General features: G+C 41.6%; 1 protein-coding gene across 2 annotated transcripts in view; it reads right to left on the minus strand.

Annotated features, from left to right (window-relative positions):
* LOC117503080 (kinesin-like protein KIF3C) overlaps positions 1-20,593 on the minus strand; it is a 38,792-nt gene that overhangs the window by 10,374 nt on the left and 7,825 nt on the right. For both annotated transcript variants that reach the window (XM_034162252.1, XM_034162253.1), the window contains exon 2: positions 51-152. In XM_034162252.1, coding sequence (XP_034018143.1) covers positions 51-152 — 102 coding nt within the window. The remainder of the gene's footprint in view (positions 1-50; positions 153-20,593) is intronic.

Genomic DNA, 20,593 nt, shown 5'->3' on the forward strand with positions numbered 1-20,593 from the left:
AAGCAACCTGCACAGACACACGATAAACAACCACAAACACAAAAGTTTACCTGCTCTGCAATCTCCTGCCTTTTTATCTCCAACATCTTCTGCTGCTCATTGGTGTGATCAATGATATTCTTTCCACCAACCAGCAATTTGCTCTCCATTGCCTAAAAAAGGGGGAAGTATCCATAGAAAACAAACAAACAAACAAACAAAAAAAAAACAGTGTAACTGGAACTACGGCTACTTTTTTCCTGCTGGATATAGTAGTTTAACTTCTTTCAGCTTCATGTTTTCAATTATATAGCAATGAAAGCTGCTAATGCCATAGTCTGGAAAATACGGTACTTCTTTACTGCGTTTATCAGATTTAAACTGAATAACTGAATAAATAATTCTGATCTGAATCAGAACTGATTCATATCCCAAATGGGGCACCTCAACCAGTAAGAACTGGAACAGTGAATTTGTAAAAGACAGCAAAACATGTCTAAAGTGTAATTCCACCAAGGTGCCACATGTAGGAGCGCTACAGAAAAATAACATTTGTACAACTGCTGGGGTTGGATCGGAGTGTGTTTCTTAAATGCTCGAGAACACACCAATCGATATTTAAGGTGCAGTTCCACTTAACTGCCAGCTGGGATGAGGCAGTATTTTGTCTAAGGACAAAGTCAGTTTGGCCGAAGCCCACACATGTAATTGTATCCTGGTCTAAAGATTGCTAGATCACCTCCTATCCCACAGAGCGACGTGCTGAGCTCATAGATCTGTCACTAATGAGGTGGATGGCCTGGTAACAACTTGTTATTTGCACAGTCTTTCCATGCATCAGTGCCACATGTTGCCACATGCACCACACTACTGAAGCTCCGTGGGTTCTGCATGGCAGCAAGCCAGGGAGACAACCAGTCCACCCCCCACCTGGAGAAACTAGCTAACCATCTACTTGCCGTGGCTAAGTGAAACATGAGCATGTCCTTGATCTCATCCAGATGCTCAGGTACGTTTGTGCTGGATCAGCCCCAAAGAACCACACCATATGGACACAATGCTGCAGCTTGACACTCCCTCATCGTGCAAGTAATCCTCCTCATCTGAGTCTCCCTAAAGTATCATGCTTTTTGAGACATTCCAGCGGTCCCAAAGTATCTCCCAACGAGGCCTAGTACCAAAGACATCTAGTTGTGGTCTTAGGTCACTGGTTAGCTTCCATGTCGCAGAACTATACAATAAGATCAGACGCACCACGACCCAAAACACTTGGAGCTTCATTCTCCCGTAACAGTGTTGGCATCACCATTCACCTCTGTCCAGTGACTTCATGACGCCATAAACTCTTCCCAGGTGGCTCCCTATCTCAAAGACAGCAAAACAATGTTGGTGTCCAAATACTTATGAACATGTGTGTATCTGGTGTTATGAACATACCGTAGGTGTGTGTGGTATTGACAAGTCATTATAAAAAAAACAACAAAATATGGTCCAACACAGACTGATGTTGTGAGGAAACATTACATTTTATTTGAAGTTGTAACTAACAATGGACTCCTTTTTGTCTGTTTGCCATGGAAGCTTTTTACGTACAAACTAATTCCGTCTGGCTCTTTAACGATCAAAGCTTAGTGATTGCGTGCAGCTCTGATGCAGACAGACATTCTGCTGATGAGTCAGACCGAGCTGGAGGTGACCGGCTTCATCGAGCAGCAGATAACTGACACAATCCAGGAAATGGTGATAGACACACCAAATTCAGTGCAAATACTCTTTTTAAAAAACCGACTGGCCACTTTAATTTTCAAAGATGCTTCAGTCATATTGAAAACTACACCACATTATGTGTCTGATCATAAATATTCCTAAAAGGTATAGTTTGGACTATCTATGACTGAATGTTATGGAGTTATGAGGTAAAAACACCAAGAATGGTGACAAAGGTCAGTTTCATCTTATACAGGGGTCAAAGTTACAGTTGCTCCAATTTTGGTAAAAAAGTGGGACAAATTATTGGTTGAGCTAATAGGATTAATAAATGGAATAGTTCTGACTGCTGAATGTTTGGTTTCCGAAGTAAATGTCGACATCCATGTGACGTTACCCCGTAATGTGATAACTAAGCATGATACATGGTGCAAACTATTCCTTTTTGAAACCCTATTAACTCAACCAATAATTTGTATCACTCTGAACAAAAGTGGAGCAACTCTAACTTTTGACCCCTGTATAAACTGGAAGTGAACTTTGTCACCATTCTTGTTGTTTTTACCCCATAACTCTATAGAATTCAGTCATAGATAGTCCAAACTATACGTTTTTGGAATCTTTACAATCAGACAAATAATGTGGTATAATTTTCAATATGACTGGAGCATTTTTATATTTTGACCCCTATGTAATTCTTTGTGGACGCATATTGAAAATTCAAGTGGCTCGTTGTTTTTTTAAAAGAGTAATATCTAAGGTGTACTTTTGCCAAATTTGGTGCTTGTATCACCATTTGAAGGATTTCTCTGTAAATATTCTGTTATCTGCTGCACTATGTTGAAAATTCATGTGGCAAATTGTTTTTTTCCCAAAAGAGTCACATCTAAGGACTATTTGTGGTGAATTTGCTGCTTCTATCACCATTTGCAGGATTCCTCTGTGACTATTCTGTTATCTGCTGCACTACCATGCTGACATTCTGTCACCGCAGGCTGAGCTCAGCTCAAAGTAACTTAAACATCTGATCTTTCACTGCATTCTTACCTGGAGGCAGCACACTGAGGGAAACATGGAAAGGAAGCGTTACTGCTCACTGAGATCAAGTGAGAACTCTCAGAATGACAGACTTCATCATACAGAGTTCATCCTGTCATCTGATTCCAATTTTTAAAATGTGTCCCTTCTTCTCTGAAATCTTAAGGCCAGACTGATTACCACAGACATTTGTTTTGGGGATATTCCACATAATCATCCCCCTGCTACAACACATTTCAGTGAATTTGTGTGTCAGGAGTCTGATGCATATGCATAATTTCTTTTTTTTTCCTTATTGTTTTTAGGAGTGATTGCTGGGTATCAGGCTTGTTTATTGAGTAGCTTTTCCTATCTCTGTCATTTATATTGAGCGTTCTTATCCTGTGCAAATTGGCCACAAACATTACTACACCTCTCTATATAAACAAAAACAAAAAAGGAACAATTCACAGCTGGCCATACGACAGTACTGTCTGGTATCACGAAACACATCGGAGAGGCGGTACATACTATGTGCTCACATATTTTACAAATAATGAATGTTTATGACTGCAATGGCAAAAAAATTTGCACGCATTGGAATACACAATGTTCATATCATGGAAGCATTTCGACAAGAAGCTAATGGAACCAATTACAACAGCACAGAGTAACTCCACTACAGCTACCGGGTTTAACGTGCAGCTGGACTGGAAATGAGCCAGTTAAATTAGCAACTAATATATTCTGTAAATGTTCATCAGATGCCTTCAGGCTGCCACCCAGTTAGTAATTCTGTGAAACACTTCAACCTTGCAGTTCTAAAGTCACATACTTGTGCATATTTATCAGCACGCTGATGACATTATTTTGTTTTATTTTTATTTTTTACAGACTGTTCATATTGTTCACAAATGTTGTACACGCAACTGTTGAAGTCAACAGTTGCGTCGCGTCATTACTGTTGCTCAAATCTTTGGCTCTTTGGTTCAAATCTTTGGCGCAGATTATCATTCCACTTTGATTACACTGTAATCCACATTTATATTGATAAATTGGTGCCACACCACTCTGCTGTTTTCTGAATACAGCCAAATATTCTGTTCTAAGAACTCAAAAACAGATCTGTGCTGAAGGATCAGTTCCTATCAGAGTAGACGAGCGGGTACTCAGATGCTCACTGACATCAGGAAAGTTCCCTGATTCCTGATTTGTCTCAGAAAAAGCAGGTGACGCTCGGCGCCCTCTGAACTCGCATGAGAAGGTTGTGTGATATGAACTGAAGCCCCAGGCAGCAGGAAGTAAAACGAATATAGAGATAAACCGCCGAAAGCAAGAAACGGGATAGTTGGAGAAAATGAGAACGAGAGAAAATGTGGGAAAAACCAAGGGGAAAAGGGGCAAAAGGACAGACAGAAGCCACATTCTACTCTCACCATTCCACAGAGTCCGTGTGTGCAAACTGTGCAGTGTGTGCACGTTTTTACTGCTTCTACATACTGTCTGATTCTTTGAGAGAACATAGAAACATGCAGAGTGGACAGTGGTGTCCTTCACAGACGACATGTGTGCAGAAAGCCTCTTTGTTTTCAGCTGTGTTCTCTCTCTCTCTCTCTCTCTCTCTGTCTGTGTCGTTCCTCCGTGTCGTATGCCATTTTCTTTCAGCTTCATTAACAGGCTGATCTGAGACCCTGACGGGCTGATAAAATAGATGCTCATCTTCTCTGTACGCTCTTTATATCACAGGCTCTGAATGTCTCCAACTCACAAGTCGCCCCCATTCAGTGCTGTTTGCAGTTATTCTTAGTTGAAATCATGTGACATTTTTTTCGAGCCAGTCCACGCCAGCAGTCAGTCGGAGCTGAGGTGAATATGCTTTTGTTTAAACTTGATAAATAACATACATAGTGTCTGAAATCTCAGCACAAGCTGCCAAAGAGACCTCATTAAGGAGAGTGAGTGCATGAATTTCAGCAATCAGCATCCCATCTATGCTATTCATATTTTTACTGGATAAACTGGATGCATATAACAGATTTCACACGCTTGCGCAGCAGTCATTTTGACAGCTCAGTGCTGTTCTCCAGGTCTGGTGCCACACTTCACCGTAGGCACTACACTACAAAGGTGCCTTGGGTCCTGGATGGCAACCACTCAGGCAGACAATCAGTCCATCCACACTGAAAAAAGTGAAACATAAGCGCACTTCATTCAAAGTACTTATTTACATTGGTCTAATGAAAAATTGTGGTTTCCAGTTTACATCTGCTGGAATCACTTTACCAAATCATAAATATACATTGTGAAAAACTAAAAAATTAGCTATAACAAATTACATAAATTTTTTTAATTTGATCCAAAGTATAATTTTTTTCAATGCAAAGCATTGGAAAGTACCAAATTTTGTGAAGTATAAATAATACCTGTCAAATAAATAAATAACCTCTTGAAGTGGGAAAAAAACAGTATATAAATCATACTCCGGTATATATATGTTTTTTCTGATTTCTATAATGTATGTACATTTTCTCTCACTTTGTTTTTCTACAGATGGAACTCACTTTAATCATGACATTCCCATGGGGCATCTTTAACAAAGGACAGGAACTCACTGTAGCACATGTGCACACCACAGCATGTGCTAATACTTAGCATAAGAATTTAAATTCCACAAATAAGCAAGGTGGAAAAATAAACATGCGCCGGAGAAGACAATGGATTTATCTGACACTGACTGAACAATAGAAAACGTCAGCTCAACACAGACGCAGACGTGAACAGGGACCCTCAGGTTGTGGTGTGTGCCATTAGGACTTTTAATTTACAAAAAATATTCAAACTGGGCAATTACTTGGGCTTGGGCACTTTTTTCCAAATTTTATGTTACATCCTTATTCCAAAATGAAGTAAATAACTTTTTTCCCCTCAAAATTCTACTCACAACACCCCGATATGACAACAGGAAAAAAATGTTTTTGAAATTTTTGAAAATTTATTAAAAATATATAAACTTAGAAATCACATGTACATAATTAGTCGCAGCCATTGCTCTGCACAAAAGACTCCAAAGGAGAGAGACAGAGCTCTAAATGCATTTTCTTAAATTCTCCAGTACAGATAGCAGTACCGTTAAGGGGTGGAGCTATACATCCAACCAAATATTTACTTCTCTCTCTCTTCAAGGTCCCTGGGCTCAAACCAGTCAAACTTGGCAAGTGGGTAGTGATCACGATAGCAACACTGACCTGATTTGCATATAATTAGCTCACACAGTGAGTACAAAATTATTACCATTTGCATATAAAATCTTAACATAAACTTCAACTAACTCCAAAGAACCCATCAGGTATCAGATGACCTCCCAATTTAGGTCATGAGGTCAATCAGTGCTGAATTTTACACACAGCTGGACTTGGAATTTGCCACTTCACACCTTCTGATATGTTATCTTGGTAGAAGACATCATAGCTAACGAGCTACAGTTGGCATGTCCTGAGCAGGTTTTTTTTGCCCCAATCCAAGTAAGTTACTCTTGGGTTTTCTGCCAATACTGAGTGCTAATTCAATGCTTGTATTTTCCTAGATAATACACTTGCACAGAACACACTGTAAGCACATTCAAATCCATTAATGTGCTTGACAATTTAAAGGGTCCGCAATGCATTAAGGAAAAAACAAAACTACCTTTAATCCAACCTGCTCTTCAGTATTTATTATTATTATTAACATCATTATTATTTTAAAACTAAGTAAAACTGATATTTTTTTATATATGGGCTTTATTAGCTGCACTCAGAGCAGCACTGTAGTAGTAAAACTGGAATATTCAGATTGAACATATTGATTGAACAACATGCATTACAGACTGGTGGCTGTCTCGTAGTCCGCGTTCACACCGGGCGCGATCAGACGCTACAAATTCGCGTGGGTTGCCAGGCGACGGACGCGCCTCCTTCGCCCGGTGTGTCGCTCTGCTTGGGTGGACTTTCGCTGCGAAAATTCACCCCAGTGCGTCATCAAATAGGAGGAGCTTCCATTCCGCTTGCCGGCTCCGGTTGTCAGTCAAGCTAACATGACGGACCTTGATCACACGGAGCGAGTTGTTGTGAAAAGCTCCCAATACAGAGAGTATCATTATTTGCTGCAGGAGCTTTTGTCTGGGTGACGGCCGCTTTTAGCGGTCCTTCCACCTCTGCGGGACCCAGTTTGAGGATCAACTGTCCCGTTCGCGTGCGCACATGTAGACAAAAAAAAAAAAAAAAAACTCCACTGCTTGCTGCAGCTGGCTCTTCCCCCCAAAAACTCTGTCATAACTGTGTTTAGAAACCAGTCACCATTTGTTTTATTATACATCTGTGTAGTTAATTAATAAAATATTCTCTACAGACGATTCGCTCGCGCGCGCACGTAGAAAAAAAGAAAAGGAAAAAGCTCCGCTCCCCGCTGCTGCAAGTAGGGCTGCTGCTCGCTCCAAAAACTCTGTCATAATTGTGTTTAGAAACCAGTCACCATTTGCTTTATACAGGTGTGTAGTTAATAAGTAAAATAATCTCCAGGACAATTCGCGCGCGCACGTAAAATAAAAATAAAAAGAAACTCCGCTCCCCGCTGCTGTGGTGCTGCTGTTCGCTCCAAAAACTCTGTCATGATTGTGAAATAAAGGACAAAAGAGACACAAGTCATGCTCACAGGCTGCTACCAGATACAGGACATGTTCACATCTTCAGTCAAACAAACTCCAGACATCTCCACGTCACTACATATTCAGTCCCTGATTGGTCATCGCGGTGCGACGAGACGAAAAAGTTCAGATTTTTGAACTTGGGGAGGAGGGCAGCGCGACGTGAGGCGACGCAATATCACGCCACAAACGCGCAAAACGCTCAAAATCGCTTCACTCGCCTCCATCGCGTCGCGCTGCGCGGTTTGGCGCCAAAACGCGTCCTTACATAGGGATTACATGGCAACCTGTGGCTGCAGTCGCTCGCGTCATGCCCGGTGTGAACGTGGAATTAGATGTTAAAATGCATTAATCCTCATAATAATAATAATAATGATAATTGTGATTACTATATGCACAAATACAACAGCATCCAAATACCAATGCCACACTGGCTGTGTCTTCAAATATGTCTTCAAAAATGCACCTTCACCACCTTCATCTCGCCACACAAATGATGTCGCCAACACTTTTATTGTTAATTTAAAAAAGTTACGGGAAAAAAATCTGACATGTTTCTGGGAGATGATGAGGTAATGCTGTGAGCTTCTCTGCATAATCTACTCGACAGTGTTTATATTTTTTGCACAAATGTGTAAATTCTTTTGTTTGTGACTGATCTATTTTCTGATTGGAAAGAGTACAGAACTGAAAGTGTTTCATATTGAGCTGACCCACCGACATCCGTGAACCAATCACAGCGAGGCCGGAGCCTGCTGGGAAGCAACCGCGCTATAAATACTATGTGACAAAAACGTCTCCTCCTGTGCACAAGAAGCACAAAGTGTGCAGACAAGAGAGAGGAAAAAGAAGAGGCAAAGAGAAAGAACAGAGATACTAATGAGAGGCCAACAAGCAGCAAGAAAAAAAAAAGGTCAGACCATCGAATGGACTCACATCAAGTCCTCCTTCTTCCAAGAAGCAGTGGAGGGACGGACAGCCGAAATCTCATTACCACTCGCTCACTGACAGTCATCTCCCACATCTGCAGCAATCACATACAGCTAATTAAAGGTCACTCACTCAGATCAGAGACTGACAGAAGAACCATGAAAACTATTGCACGTATCTCGGGAAGGGTACGTAAACCGGTATTAAGCGGGACCCGGGGCTAAATTATGAAATATGAGACATTATTAAGCAGAGCTTAAGCTCTGTTTCTTAACAGTACTGCTTTCGGTACTGGAGAAATTAAGGAAATAAATTTAGCGCTATCTTGTTTTCAGTCTGTACATGTGAAAAGTGTGAAGGCACATTTTCTTGTTGCACATTATGTCTTGTCTCTCTCTTCCTTTGTCTCAATATTATTTAGTCACCAAATATCTTCAAAAGAACACAAGGAATTTGACTCGTTTTGAACTGTACTCTGTACAAACATATAATTAACACTAAACACTAAATAGTTCACAAATAAAAAACAGCGTTCCTCTCTCTCTCTCTCACTGGGAGCTTGAGTGCATGTGTGTGTGTTTGTGTGACACAAGAAGCAGCTCCATTGTGTCTCTCTCTCTCTCTTTCTCACCCCAAGGCGAGCACACACACAGAACCAATGATGGGGAGAAAATTAAACCCTCAAAAATGTGGTTACACTTGACTGTTTATGTTAAATGGCATATACTGTAGAAAATAAAGCATTGTTAATTCTTTTCTTAATTTGATTCATTTTCTCCAAAAAGTACCAATAAGAATACTGCTATATATAGTATAGCACCACTAAGAGTAGCACGAACAGTAAGACCTTAACAACACCCATCCCTACAGTTTTTTGAATAAAGGCTAAAATCTGACTAAATAATCTATTACACACACACACACGATTCATTAATATTTCAGTTATTCCATTTTGAAAGATGGAGAACAGCAGTGAGTTTTCTGTGCATCACACACACACACTACAGGCCTCTTTCCATCTCCAGGCTTTTTCCTGACCTAATGAAGCAGGAAGGCAGCTGTTTCAACAGGAAGCAGTTGTTCAGTTTAGTGTATGTAAAATTATTGTCTACTGTACGCGTTCATGTACAGCGCAGTACAGTAAAAAGCCGTGCTGCCGCTATTAGCATCAAGCAGTGAGCACTGTTATCGACCAAGCTTTCTGGCTGAACGTCAGGTGGCAGGATGCAAATAAAAAACATTTTTATGGACCTTAAAACACAAACAGCACTTTCAAAAGGAGGACAAATTGATAAAGAAGCCAAATTATACACTGGAGAACACCTTTATAGTCAGTCAAAGTACAAATCATTTGTGTTGATAAAACACAAACAATGTAAATATACTGTTTTCTGTGTTGTATCTTGTTTTCAGCTTCAGCAATTTAACCAAAAGAACACTCAGAGTGCACACATCAGCCAAACATCCTGTTAATTACCTCTTAGACAGGCTGAAACAGGATACCAGGATACACACACACACGGGGGGGGGGTTCTTTCGGGCGCAAAGTGCTTTGAGAAAGTCATCTCATTAGTCGACATGAGATAAACTCAACCAATCAGACTGTCAGCTGTCGTTCCCTGGAACCTCCGGGTCACACTGGAACTGGATACATTGCTACTGAGGCACCGTCAACATGGAGAAGAGTTTAGGCGTATCAGCATCAGCAAAAGTTTTGTATCGTATTGGCGTTTCGTCTACACAGAAACATGCTTTTTTGGAGCCCGAAAATGCTACTTTTTAAAAACAGGTTCCAGAGTGGATAAAATCTCAAAATGCCACCTTTGGGTTTTGTATGTGCAACAGATACGCGACTTTTGTGAATTAATGATGTCATAGCCCCACCTCTCTAACCTCAGCCTTAATCCTTGCCACAAGACATCACGTAACAACAACAACAACAATGGCGGACTACAGACTTCTCGAGCCTGTATTTTGGCCCAAAAGCAGAAGCCATTTTTCTTGTAGTTCCTTGACTGGCCACTTGAGGCTGGCTCCAAAACAGAGGCCTTTCCCAAAGGACTCCGTGTTAAAATTTCCTCCATGACAACTGCACGGGGAGTGAATTTTTTTCTAACTTCTTACTTTAAGAGATTTTAAGCCATAAAGTTCTGTATAATTGTGGGTGTGGTGACTTTGAGTGACAGCTGCTGCATTCAGTGACTCCTCTCATAGCCTCCGAACTGGCAGCGGCCACTCGCTGTTATGTTGCTGTGTCTGTCTGTTTAGAATATATTATTATAAACACCTGGAATAATCTGGCTTGTTGTGCGGTGAAACATCCTAATGGATCATCTAAGATGTCTCTGTAACAGTATTTGCAATGAGTGAAACTCTCGTCTTTTTTAAGGTTGTATGCTAATGGTGTTAGCACTTTTAGCAGCTGTCGGTAGGTCCACTTACTGCATGATTACTGAGCATATATGGGGCTTATAACATTTAATGTCCACACCAAAGTAAACTGTTATGAGAACTGCCGCTCAGTCCCCAAAATATGATTTAATAATCACCCAAACAGAAGTTAGCCTGTTAGCAGGCGGTTCAGTCTCAGAGAGAGGTGTGTTCAGGCTTTTCTCGTCACAAACTGAGCCATCCACACTCCACCCCTTCATACATTAATGAGTTCATCGTGAATCAGTGTGGGTGGGGCTCTCAACATAGCAACGCCCAGACTAGGGGGTCATTTCGGCTGTTCCAGGTCGCTATAGAAAACCAATGGATGATGTCACGCAGGCTTTTTCCAGTATATATACAGTCTATACTACAGACTTGTGTTCATGCTATAGAAGGTACTGAGCTTATTGTCAACACTCTCTTGTTGTTTAGTCAATTTATAAACCAGTGTGACTACCATCGTCTCAGCTTTTGCCATGAGTCTTTTGGTCTGTTTTTCACCATTCAGTTATGAGACATACAGTAGTGTTCAGAATAATAGTAGTGCTATGTGACTAAAAAGATTAATCCAGGTTTTGAGTATATTTCTTATTGTTACATGGGAAACAAGGTACCAGTAGATTCTCACAAATCCAACAAGACCAAGCATTCATGATATGCACACTCTTAAGGCTATGAAATTGGGCTATTAGTAAAAAAAAAGTAGAAAAGGGGGTGTTCACAATAATAGTAGTGTGGCATTCAGTCAGTGAGTTTGTCAGTTTTGTGGAACAGACAGGTGTGAATCAGGTGTCCCCTATTTAAGGATGAAGCCAGCACCTGTTGAACATGCTTTTCTCTTTGAAAGCCTGAGGAAAATGGGACGTTCAAGACATTGTTCAGAAGAACAGCGTAGTTTGATTAAAAAGTTGATTGGAGAGGGGAAAACTTATATGCAGGTGCAAAAAATTATAAGCTGTTCATCTACAATGATCTCCAATGTTTTAAAATGGACAAAAAACCAGAGACACATGGAAGAAAATGGAAAACAACCATCAAAATGGATAGAAGAATAACCAGAATGGCAAAGGCTCACCCATTGATCAGCTCCAGGATGATCAAAGACAGTCTGGAGTTACCTGTAAGTGCTGTGACAGTTAGAAGACGCCTGTGTGAAGCTAATTTATTTGCAAGAATCCCCTGCAAAGTCCCTCTGTTAAATAAAAGACATGTGCAGAAGAGGTTACAATTTGCCAAAGAAAACATCAACTGGCCTAAAGAGAAATGGAGGAATATTTTGTGGACTGATGAGAGTAAAACTGTTCTTTTTGGGTCCAAGGGCCGCAGACAGTTTGTGAGACGACCCCCAAACTCTGAATTCAAGCCACAGTTCACAGTGAAGACAGTGAAGCACGGTGGTGCAAGCATCATGATATGGGCATGTTTCTCCTACTATGGTGTTGGGCCTATATATCGCATACCAGGTATCATGGATCAGTTTGGATATGTCAAAATACTTGAAGAGGTCATGTTGCCTTATGCTGAAGAGGACATGCCCTTGAAATGGGTGTTTCAACAAGACAATGACCCCAAGCACACTAGTAAACCAGCAAAATCTTGGTTCCAAACCAACAAAATTAATGCCTCACAGATGTGAAGAAATCATGAAAAACTGTGGTTATACAACTAAATACTAGTTTAGTGATTCACAGGATTGCTAAAAAAGCAGTTTGAACATAATAGTTTTGAGTTTGTAGCATCAACAGCAGATGCTACTATTATTGTGAACACCCCCGTTTCTACTTTTTTTTTTTTTACTAATAGCCCAATTTCATAGCCTTAAGAGTGTGCATATCATGAATGCTTGGTCTTGTTGGATTTGTGAGAATCTACTGAATCTACTGGTACCTTGTTTCCCATGTAACAATAAGAAATATACTCAAAACCTGGATTAATATTTTTAGTCACATAGCACTATTATTATTCTGAACACTACTGTATGTGCCTGAAAAACAAGAGGCAACAAATTAACCCTGGTCCACCAAAAAGTCAAAGGGACTAAAAAACTTCCTGATCAAATCAAATCAATTTTATTTATATAGCGCCAAATCACAACAAACAGTTGCCCCAAGGCGCTCTACATTGTAAGGCAAAGGCATACAATAATTACGGAAAAACCCCAACGGTCAAAATGACCCCCTGTGAGCAAGCACTTGGCGACAGTGGGAAGGAAAAACTCCCTTTTAACAGGAAGAAACCTCCAGCAGAACCAGGCTCAGGGAGGGGCAGTCTTCTGCTGGGACTGGCTGGGGCTGAGGGAGAGAACCAGGAAAAAGACATGCTGTGGAGGGGAGCAGAGATCAATCACTAATGATTAAATGCAGAGTGGTGCATACAGAGCAAAAAGAGAAAGAAACACTCAGTGCATCATGGGAACCCCCCAGCAGTCTAAGTCTATAGCAGCATAACTAAGGGATGGTTCAGGGTCACCTGATCCAGCCCTAACTATAAGCTTTAGCAAAAAGGAAAGTTTTAAGCCTAATCTTAAAAGTAGAGAGGGTGTCTGTCTCCCTGATCTGAATTGGGAGCTGGTTCCACAGGAGAGGAGCCTGAAAGCTGAAGGCTCTGCCTCCCTTTCTACTCTTAAAAACCCTAGGAACTACAAGTAAGCCTGCAGTCTGAGAGCGAAGCGCTCTATTGGGGTGATATGGTACAATGAGGTCCCTAAGATAAGATGGGACCTGATTATTCAAAACCTTATAAGTAAGAAGAAGAATTTTAAATTCTATTCTAGAATTAACAGAAAGCCAATGAAGAGAGGCCAATATGGGTGAAATATGCTCTCTCCTTCTAGTCCCCATAAGTACTCCAGCTGCAGCATTTTGAATTAACTGAAGGCTTTTAAGGGAACTTTTAGGACAACCTGATAATAATGAATTACAATAGTCAAGCCTAGAGGAAATAAATGCATGAATTAGTTTTTCAGCATCACTCTGAGACAAGACCTTTCTCATTTTAGAGATATTGCGCAAATGCAAAAAAGCAGTCCTACATATTTGTTTAATATGCACATTGAATGACATATCCTGATCAAAAATGACTCCAAGATTTCTCACAGTATTACTAGAGGTCAGGGTAATGCCATCCAGAGTAAGGATCTGGTTAGACACCATGTTTCTAAGATTTGTGGGGCCAAGTACAATAACTTCAGTTTTATCTGAGTTTAAAAGCAGGAAATTAGAGGTCATCCTTGTCTTTATGTCTGTAAGACAATCCTGCAGTTTAGCTAATTGCTGTGTGTCCTCTGGCATCATGGATAGATAAAGCTGGGTATCATCTGCGTAACAATGAAAATTTAAGCAATGCTGTCTAATAATACTGCCTAAGGGAAGCATGTATAAAGTGAATAAAATTGGTCCTAGCACAGAACCTTGTGGAACTCCATAATTAACCTTAGTCTGTGAAGAAGATTCCCCATTTACATGAACAAATTGTAATCTATTAGATAAATATGATTCAAACCACCGCAGTGCAGTGCCTTTAATACCTATGGCATGCTCTAATCTCTGTAATAAAATTTTATGGTCAACAGTATCAAAAGCACCACTGAGGTCTAACAGAACAAGCACAGAGTTGAGTCCACTGTCTGAGGCCATAAGTGTTGTGTGGGCCGCTGAAGAGGAGGTACTGCTGGCCCACCACCACCAGAGGGCGCCCTGCCTGGAGTGCGGGCTCCAGGCACCGGAGGGCGCTGCCGCCTCACAGGAGCAGCCAGGGTGACAGCTGTCACCCATCACCTGAGACAGCTGATATCAATCAACAGGGAGGTATATCAGCAGGACGGCATCTCCACCTCATTGCCGAGATATCGTTCTACTAAGGAGGTAACGTACTCAGCCAATTGTGTTCTTGACGATAATACTTTGTTGCTTGTGTGTTGGATAGCAGATAGTGAGTAATACAGCGGGAGACTGTATTGGACTTCTTGGATAAGTACTCACACTCCTGCACTTACCAGTATTTTCCTGACAAGAGGTGGAGGTGGTGTTTCCACCCTGTGTGTTGCTGGGTGCAGCCGCACCCACACCTGACTGTTTCTGTTCCTTGCCAGCAGTACCGGATCCGACGAGTGGAGGCAGTGGCCACCTGGGGTTCGGGACTTGGCGGCTCCAGTATCCCCGGGGTTCGGTGGCAGAGGAAATCGGGTGGTTCCGGTTCGACTCGGACAGACGTCTCCTATCGTCGAGCCTGCCCACACGACACCATTGGAATTCGGTTACTGCTGTATTTGTAATCTGTTGTGTTTGTTGTGTGAATTCACAACAGTAAAACTTTGTGATTTGACTTTCTCCATTGTCCGTTCATTTGCGCCCCCTGTTGTGGGTCCGTGTTCCTACACTTTCCCAACAATAAGAAGATCATTTGTAACCTTCACTAATGCTGTTTCTGTACTATGATGAATTCTAAACCTTGACTGAAACTCTTCAAATAGACCATTCCTCTGCAGATGATCAGTTAGCTGTTTTACAACTACCCTTTCAAGACTTTTTGAGAGAAAAGGAAGGTTGGAGATTGGCCTATAATTAGCTAAGATAGCTGGGTCAAGTGATGACTTTTTAAGTAATGGTTTAATAACTGCCACCATAAAAGCCTGTGGTACATAGCCAACTAATAAAGACAGATTGATCATATTTAAGATCGAAGCATTAATTAATGGTAGGGCTTCCTTGAGCAGCCTGGTAGGAATGGGGTCTAATAGACATGTTGATGGTTTGGAGGAAGTAACTAATGAAAATAACTCAGACAATCGGAGAGAAAGAGTCTAACCAAATACCGGCATCACTGAAAGCAGCCAAAGAGAACGATATGTCTTTGGGATGGTTATGAGTAATTTTTTCTCTAATAGTTAAAACTTTACTAGCAAAGAAAGTCATGAAGTCATTACTAGTTAAAGTTAAAGGAATACTCGGCTCAATAGAGCTCTGACTCTGTCAGCCTGGCTACAGTGCTGAAAAGAAACCTGGGGTTGTTCTTATTTTCTTCAATTAGTGATGAGTAGTAAGATGTCCTAGCTTTACGGAGGGCTTTTTTTATAGAGCAACAGACTCTTTTTCCAGGCTAAGTGAAGATCTTCTAAATTAGTGAGACGCCATTTCCTCTCCAACTTACGGGTTATCTGCTTTAAGCTGCGAGTTTGTGAGTTATACCACGGAGTCAGGCACTTCTGATTTAAGGCTCTCTTTTTCAGAGGAGCTACAGCATCCAAAGCTGTCCTCAATGAGGATATAAAACTACTGACGAGATAATCTATCTCACTCACAGAGTTTAGGTAGCTACTCTGCCCTGTGTTGGTATATGGCATTGGAGAACATAAAGAAGGAATCATATCCTTAAACCTAGTTGCAGCGCTTTCAGAAAGACTTCTACTGTAATGAAATGTATTCCCCACTGCTGGGTAGTCCATCAGAGTAAATGTAAATGTTATTAAGAAATGATCAGACAGAAGGGGGTTTTCAGGGAATACTGTTAAGTCTTCAATTTCTATACCATAAGTCAGAACAAGATCTAAGGTATGATTAAAGTGGTGGGTGGACTCATTTACATTTTGAGCAAAGCCAATCGAGTCTAACAATAGATTAAATGCAGTGTTGAGGCTGTCATTCTCAGCATCTGTGTGGATGTTAAAATCGCCCACTATAATTATCTTATCTGAGCTAAGCACTAAGGCAGACAAAAGGTCCGAAAATTCACAGAGAAACTCACAGTAACGACCAGGTGGACGATAGATAACAACAAATAAAACTGGTTTTTGGGACTTCCAATTTGGATGGACAAGACTAAGAGTCAAGCTTTCAAATGAATTAAAGCTCTGTCTGGGTTTTTTAATTAATTAATAAGCTGGAGTGGAAGATTGCTGCTAATCCTCCGCCTCGGCCCATGCTACGAGGGTTCTGGCAGTTAGTGTGACTCGGGGGTGTTGACTCATTTAAACTAACATATTCATCCTGCTGTAACCAGGTTTCTGTAAGGCAGAATAAATCAATATGTTGATCAATTATTATATCATTTACTAACAGGGACTTAGAAGAGAGAGATCTAATGTTTAATAGACCACATTTAACTGTTTTAGTCTGTGGTGCAGTTGAAGGTGCTATATTATTTTTTCTTTTTGAATTTTTATGCTTAAATAGATTTTTACTGGTTGTTGGTGGTCTGGGAGCAGGCACCGTCTCTACGGGGATGGGGTAATGAGGGGATGGCAGGGGGAGAGAAGCTGCAGAGAGGTGTGTAGGACTACAACTCTGCTTCCTGGTCCCTACCCTGGATAGTCACGGTTTGGAGGATTTAAGAAAATTGACTAGATTTCTAGAAATGAGAGCTGCTCCATCCAAAGTGGGATGGACGCTGTCTCTCCTAACAAGATCAGGTTTTCCCCAGAAGCTTTGCCAATTATCTATGAAGCCCACCTTATTTTTTGGACACCACTCAGACAGCCAGCAATTCAAGGAGAACATGCAGCTAAACATGTCACTCCCGGTCCGATTGGGGAGGGGCCCAGAGAAAACTACAGAGTCCGACATTGTTTTTGCAAAGTTACACATCGATTCAATGTTAATTTTAGTGACCTCCGATTGGCGTAACCGGGTGTCATTACTGTCGACGTGAATTACAATCTTACCAAATTTACGCTTAGCCTTAGCCAGCAGTTTCAAATTTCCTTCAATGTCGCCTGCTCTGGCCCCCGGAAGACAACTGACTATGGTTGCTGGTGTCGCTAACTTCACATTTCTCAAAACAGAGTCGCCAATAACCAGAGTTTGTTCCTTGGCGGGTGTGTCGCCGAGTGGGGAAAAACGGTTAGAGATGTGAACGGGTTGGCGGTGTACACGGGGCTTCTGTTTAGGACTACGCTTCCTCCTCACAGTCACCCAGTCGGCCTGCTTTCCTGACTGCTCGGGATCTGCCGGAGGGAAACTCTGGCAGATGTGTCTGATGTGTCAAAGTATCAGCCCCGGCCCATATGACAGAAATGTCAACACTCCCTCTTCAAATCTGTCACTCGTGTGTCAGTACAGTACTATGTCCTGTCGTGGAAGATCACCCATTTGAAAACAAAGCGTTTAGACAAATGGTGAAAACAATAAGGTCGTTATATGTTAGACATAATCTGGGAAGTAAGTGTGCTTGTGCTCATAGCAGACAGGATACCGGGAGACGTATTTCTCAGCAGCACCGTACAGTATTGAGGCCAACTAGACAGCAGTTGCACCAGCGGCACAACACAGTCCACAGACAGACTGAACCACTTTAGAGGGCAAAGACCCAAAAGCACGATGCAGAAGGACCAGCTGACCCAGATCAGACTGATGAGGGTGACTTTCTAACTGAGATGCATTTGTTGACAATCTGCGAACACCGAGGCTGCTGGCAACAGAGAAAATTCAATTTAATTTCAAAGACACATTATCAGTTGTTGGTTATTATTCCCACAGCAGTTTCCAGCAAGACTTCCTCTCTGATGTCTCTCTCTCTTTTTACTGTCTGGCAACTTCTGACAGAAAAATACAGCAAGGGCGAGGGTTGTGAATGACAGGCCAGAAGCAGCTTCAGCCTATCACAGCACAGCCGTTCTGGGTTATATTCAGCTTTACAGGAAATACGAGTACTATTTCATCTGAGCTTTTACGAGCACATTCAGACCAACAAGCCTCTTAAGGGCAAGATGAGCAGAGAGTCGCTCTTACAAACCTTCTTAACCTCAAGATCTGTTTACTAAAAGCATCATAATTAAAGACGGTCCTTAAAATGATTCAAACGTTAACACCTGCCTCCTGATTACGAGCATCATAAGGGGAATCACAATCTCCAGGAGGTACATAAAAGAACATGATCAACTTTGTGTTCTGGCTGATTCAGCGACTTTTTTTAAAACTATGATCAGAGATTAAATAAATCATTTAGTCAAGCAACGATAAGTATGTGCTGTAGCACAGGGTCCCGTCCTGGTGGCTAATCCTCTTATTTCGTAAATAAACAATGAATGATGTATCAATCCCACATTTTTGCTTGAAGTATATTTTGTTTTGCTTCAGCATTTTTCTTTTTACACTATCCTAAAATGAGCCTGATTTTAGAGCATGAGTTATGACAGCTGTTTTTGTCCTGGTCATCTGATTCAGGTAATCGAATCCAAAATACGAGGTCTGTCAATAAAGTATAGGTCCTTTTTATTTTTTTCAAAAACTATATGGATTTCATTCATATGTTTTTACGTCAGACATGCTTGAACCCTCGTGCGCATGCGTGAGTTTTTCCACGCCTGTCGGTGACGTCATTCGCCTGTGAGCACTCCTTGTGGGAGGAGTCGTCCAGCCCCTCGTCTGAATTCCTTTGTCTGAGAAGTTGCTGAGAGACGGGCGCTTTGTTTGATCAAAATTTTTTCTAAACCTGTGAGACACATCGAAGTGGACACGGTTCGAAAAATTAAGCTGGTTTTCGGTGAAAATTTTAACAGCTGATGAGAGATTTTGAGGTGATAATGTCGCTTTAAGGACTTCCCACGGTGCGAGACGTCGCGCAGCGCTCTCAGGCGCCGTCGTCAGCCTGTTTGAAGCTGAAAACCTCCACATTTCAGGCTCTATTGATCCAGGACGTCGTGAGAGAACAGAGAAGTTTCAGAAGAAGTCGGTTTCAGCATTTTATCCGGATATTCCACTGTTAAAGGAGATTTTTTTAATGAGCGGATTAATGGGCGGATTGCAGCGTCGGCTCGTAGTTGCAGCGACGCTCCTCCACAGGAAAAACACCTCTGTTGGAAGCCTTAAGGACAAGTTGGAACATGTCCAGCTGTTAAACAATTTCTCATATACTCACTCCACTGAAAGCCATCAAAAGCCGCCTGGATTTTACAAATGGTTATCAACACGGAGGTGTTTCTCCTGTGCCGCCGCACCGCGCCGGCTGCGTCCCGACGCGCGGACCCGTCCGCACGTCTTTCATTAAAAAAATCTCCTTTAACAGTGGAATATCCGGATAAAATGCTGAAACCGACTTCTTCTGAAACTTCTCTGTTCTCTCACGACGTCCTGGATCAATAGAGCCTGAAATGTGGAGGTTTTCAGCTTGAAACAGGCTGACAACGGCGCCTGGGACCGCTGCACGACGTCTCGCTCCGTGGGAAGTCCTTAAAGCGACAGTATCACCTCAAAATCTCTCATCAGCCGTTAAAATTTTCACCGAAAACCAGCTTAATTTTTCGAACCGTGTCCACTTCGATGTGTCTCACAGGTTTAGAAAAAATTTTGATCAAACAAAGCGCCAGTCTCTCAGCAACTTCTCAGACAAAGGAATTCCGACGAGGGGCTGGACGACTCCTCCCACAAGGAGTGCTCACAGGCGAATGACGTCACCGACAGGCGTGGAAAAACTCACGCATGCGCACGAGGGTTCAAGCATGTCTGACGTAAAAACATATGAATGAAATCCATATAGTTTTTGAAAAAAATAAAAAGGACCTATACTTTATTGACAGCCCTCGTAGGTCCCAACCCAGGAAAAATTCCCAAAACGTTTCATTGTTCAAAAAATAACCTATCTTAGAAGCTGTGAGTCTTTTCTGCAATTATTTTATTAGCATCACAGCACTTCATCTATTCATGATCAAAATTCATCAATCACAGCCATCCATTATCTATTCAGCTTTCTGCTTGAGATGAAAATAAATCCCATTATTATATGGTATGTGATTTTGCCAACTTCTGATTGGACCATTCGCCACTTTCTGAGCTGTACCACATACCAAGTTGACCGCTGGTGGAGCCAAGTAGACCGCGCGTGCGAAACGAGTACACCTCGTGTGCAGCGTAG

This window comes from Thalassophryne amazonica, chromosome 21 (genome assembly GCF_902500255.1).
Source record: "Thalassophryne amazonica chromosome 21, fThaAma1.1, whole genome shotgun sequence".
Taxonomy (NCBI): Eukaryota; Metazoa; Chordata; class Actinopteri; order Batrachoidiformes; family Batrachoididae; genus Thalassophryne; species Thalassophryne amazonica.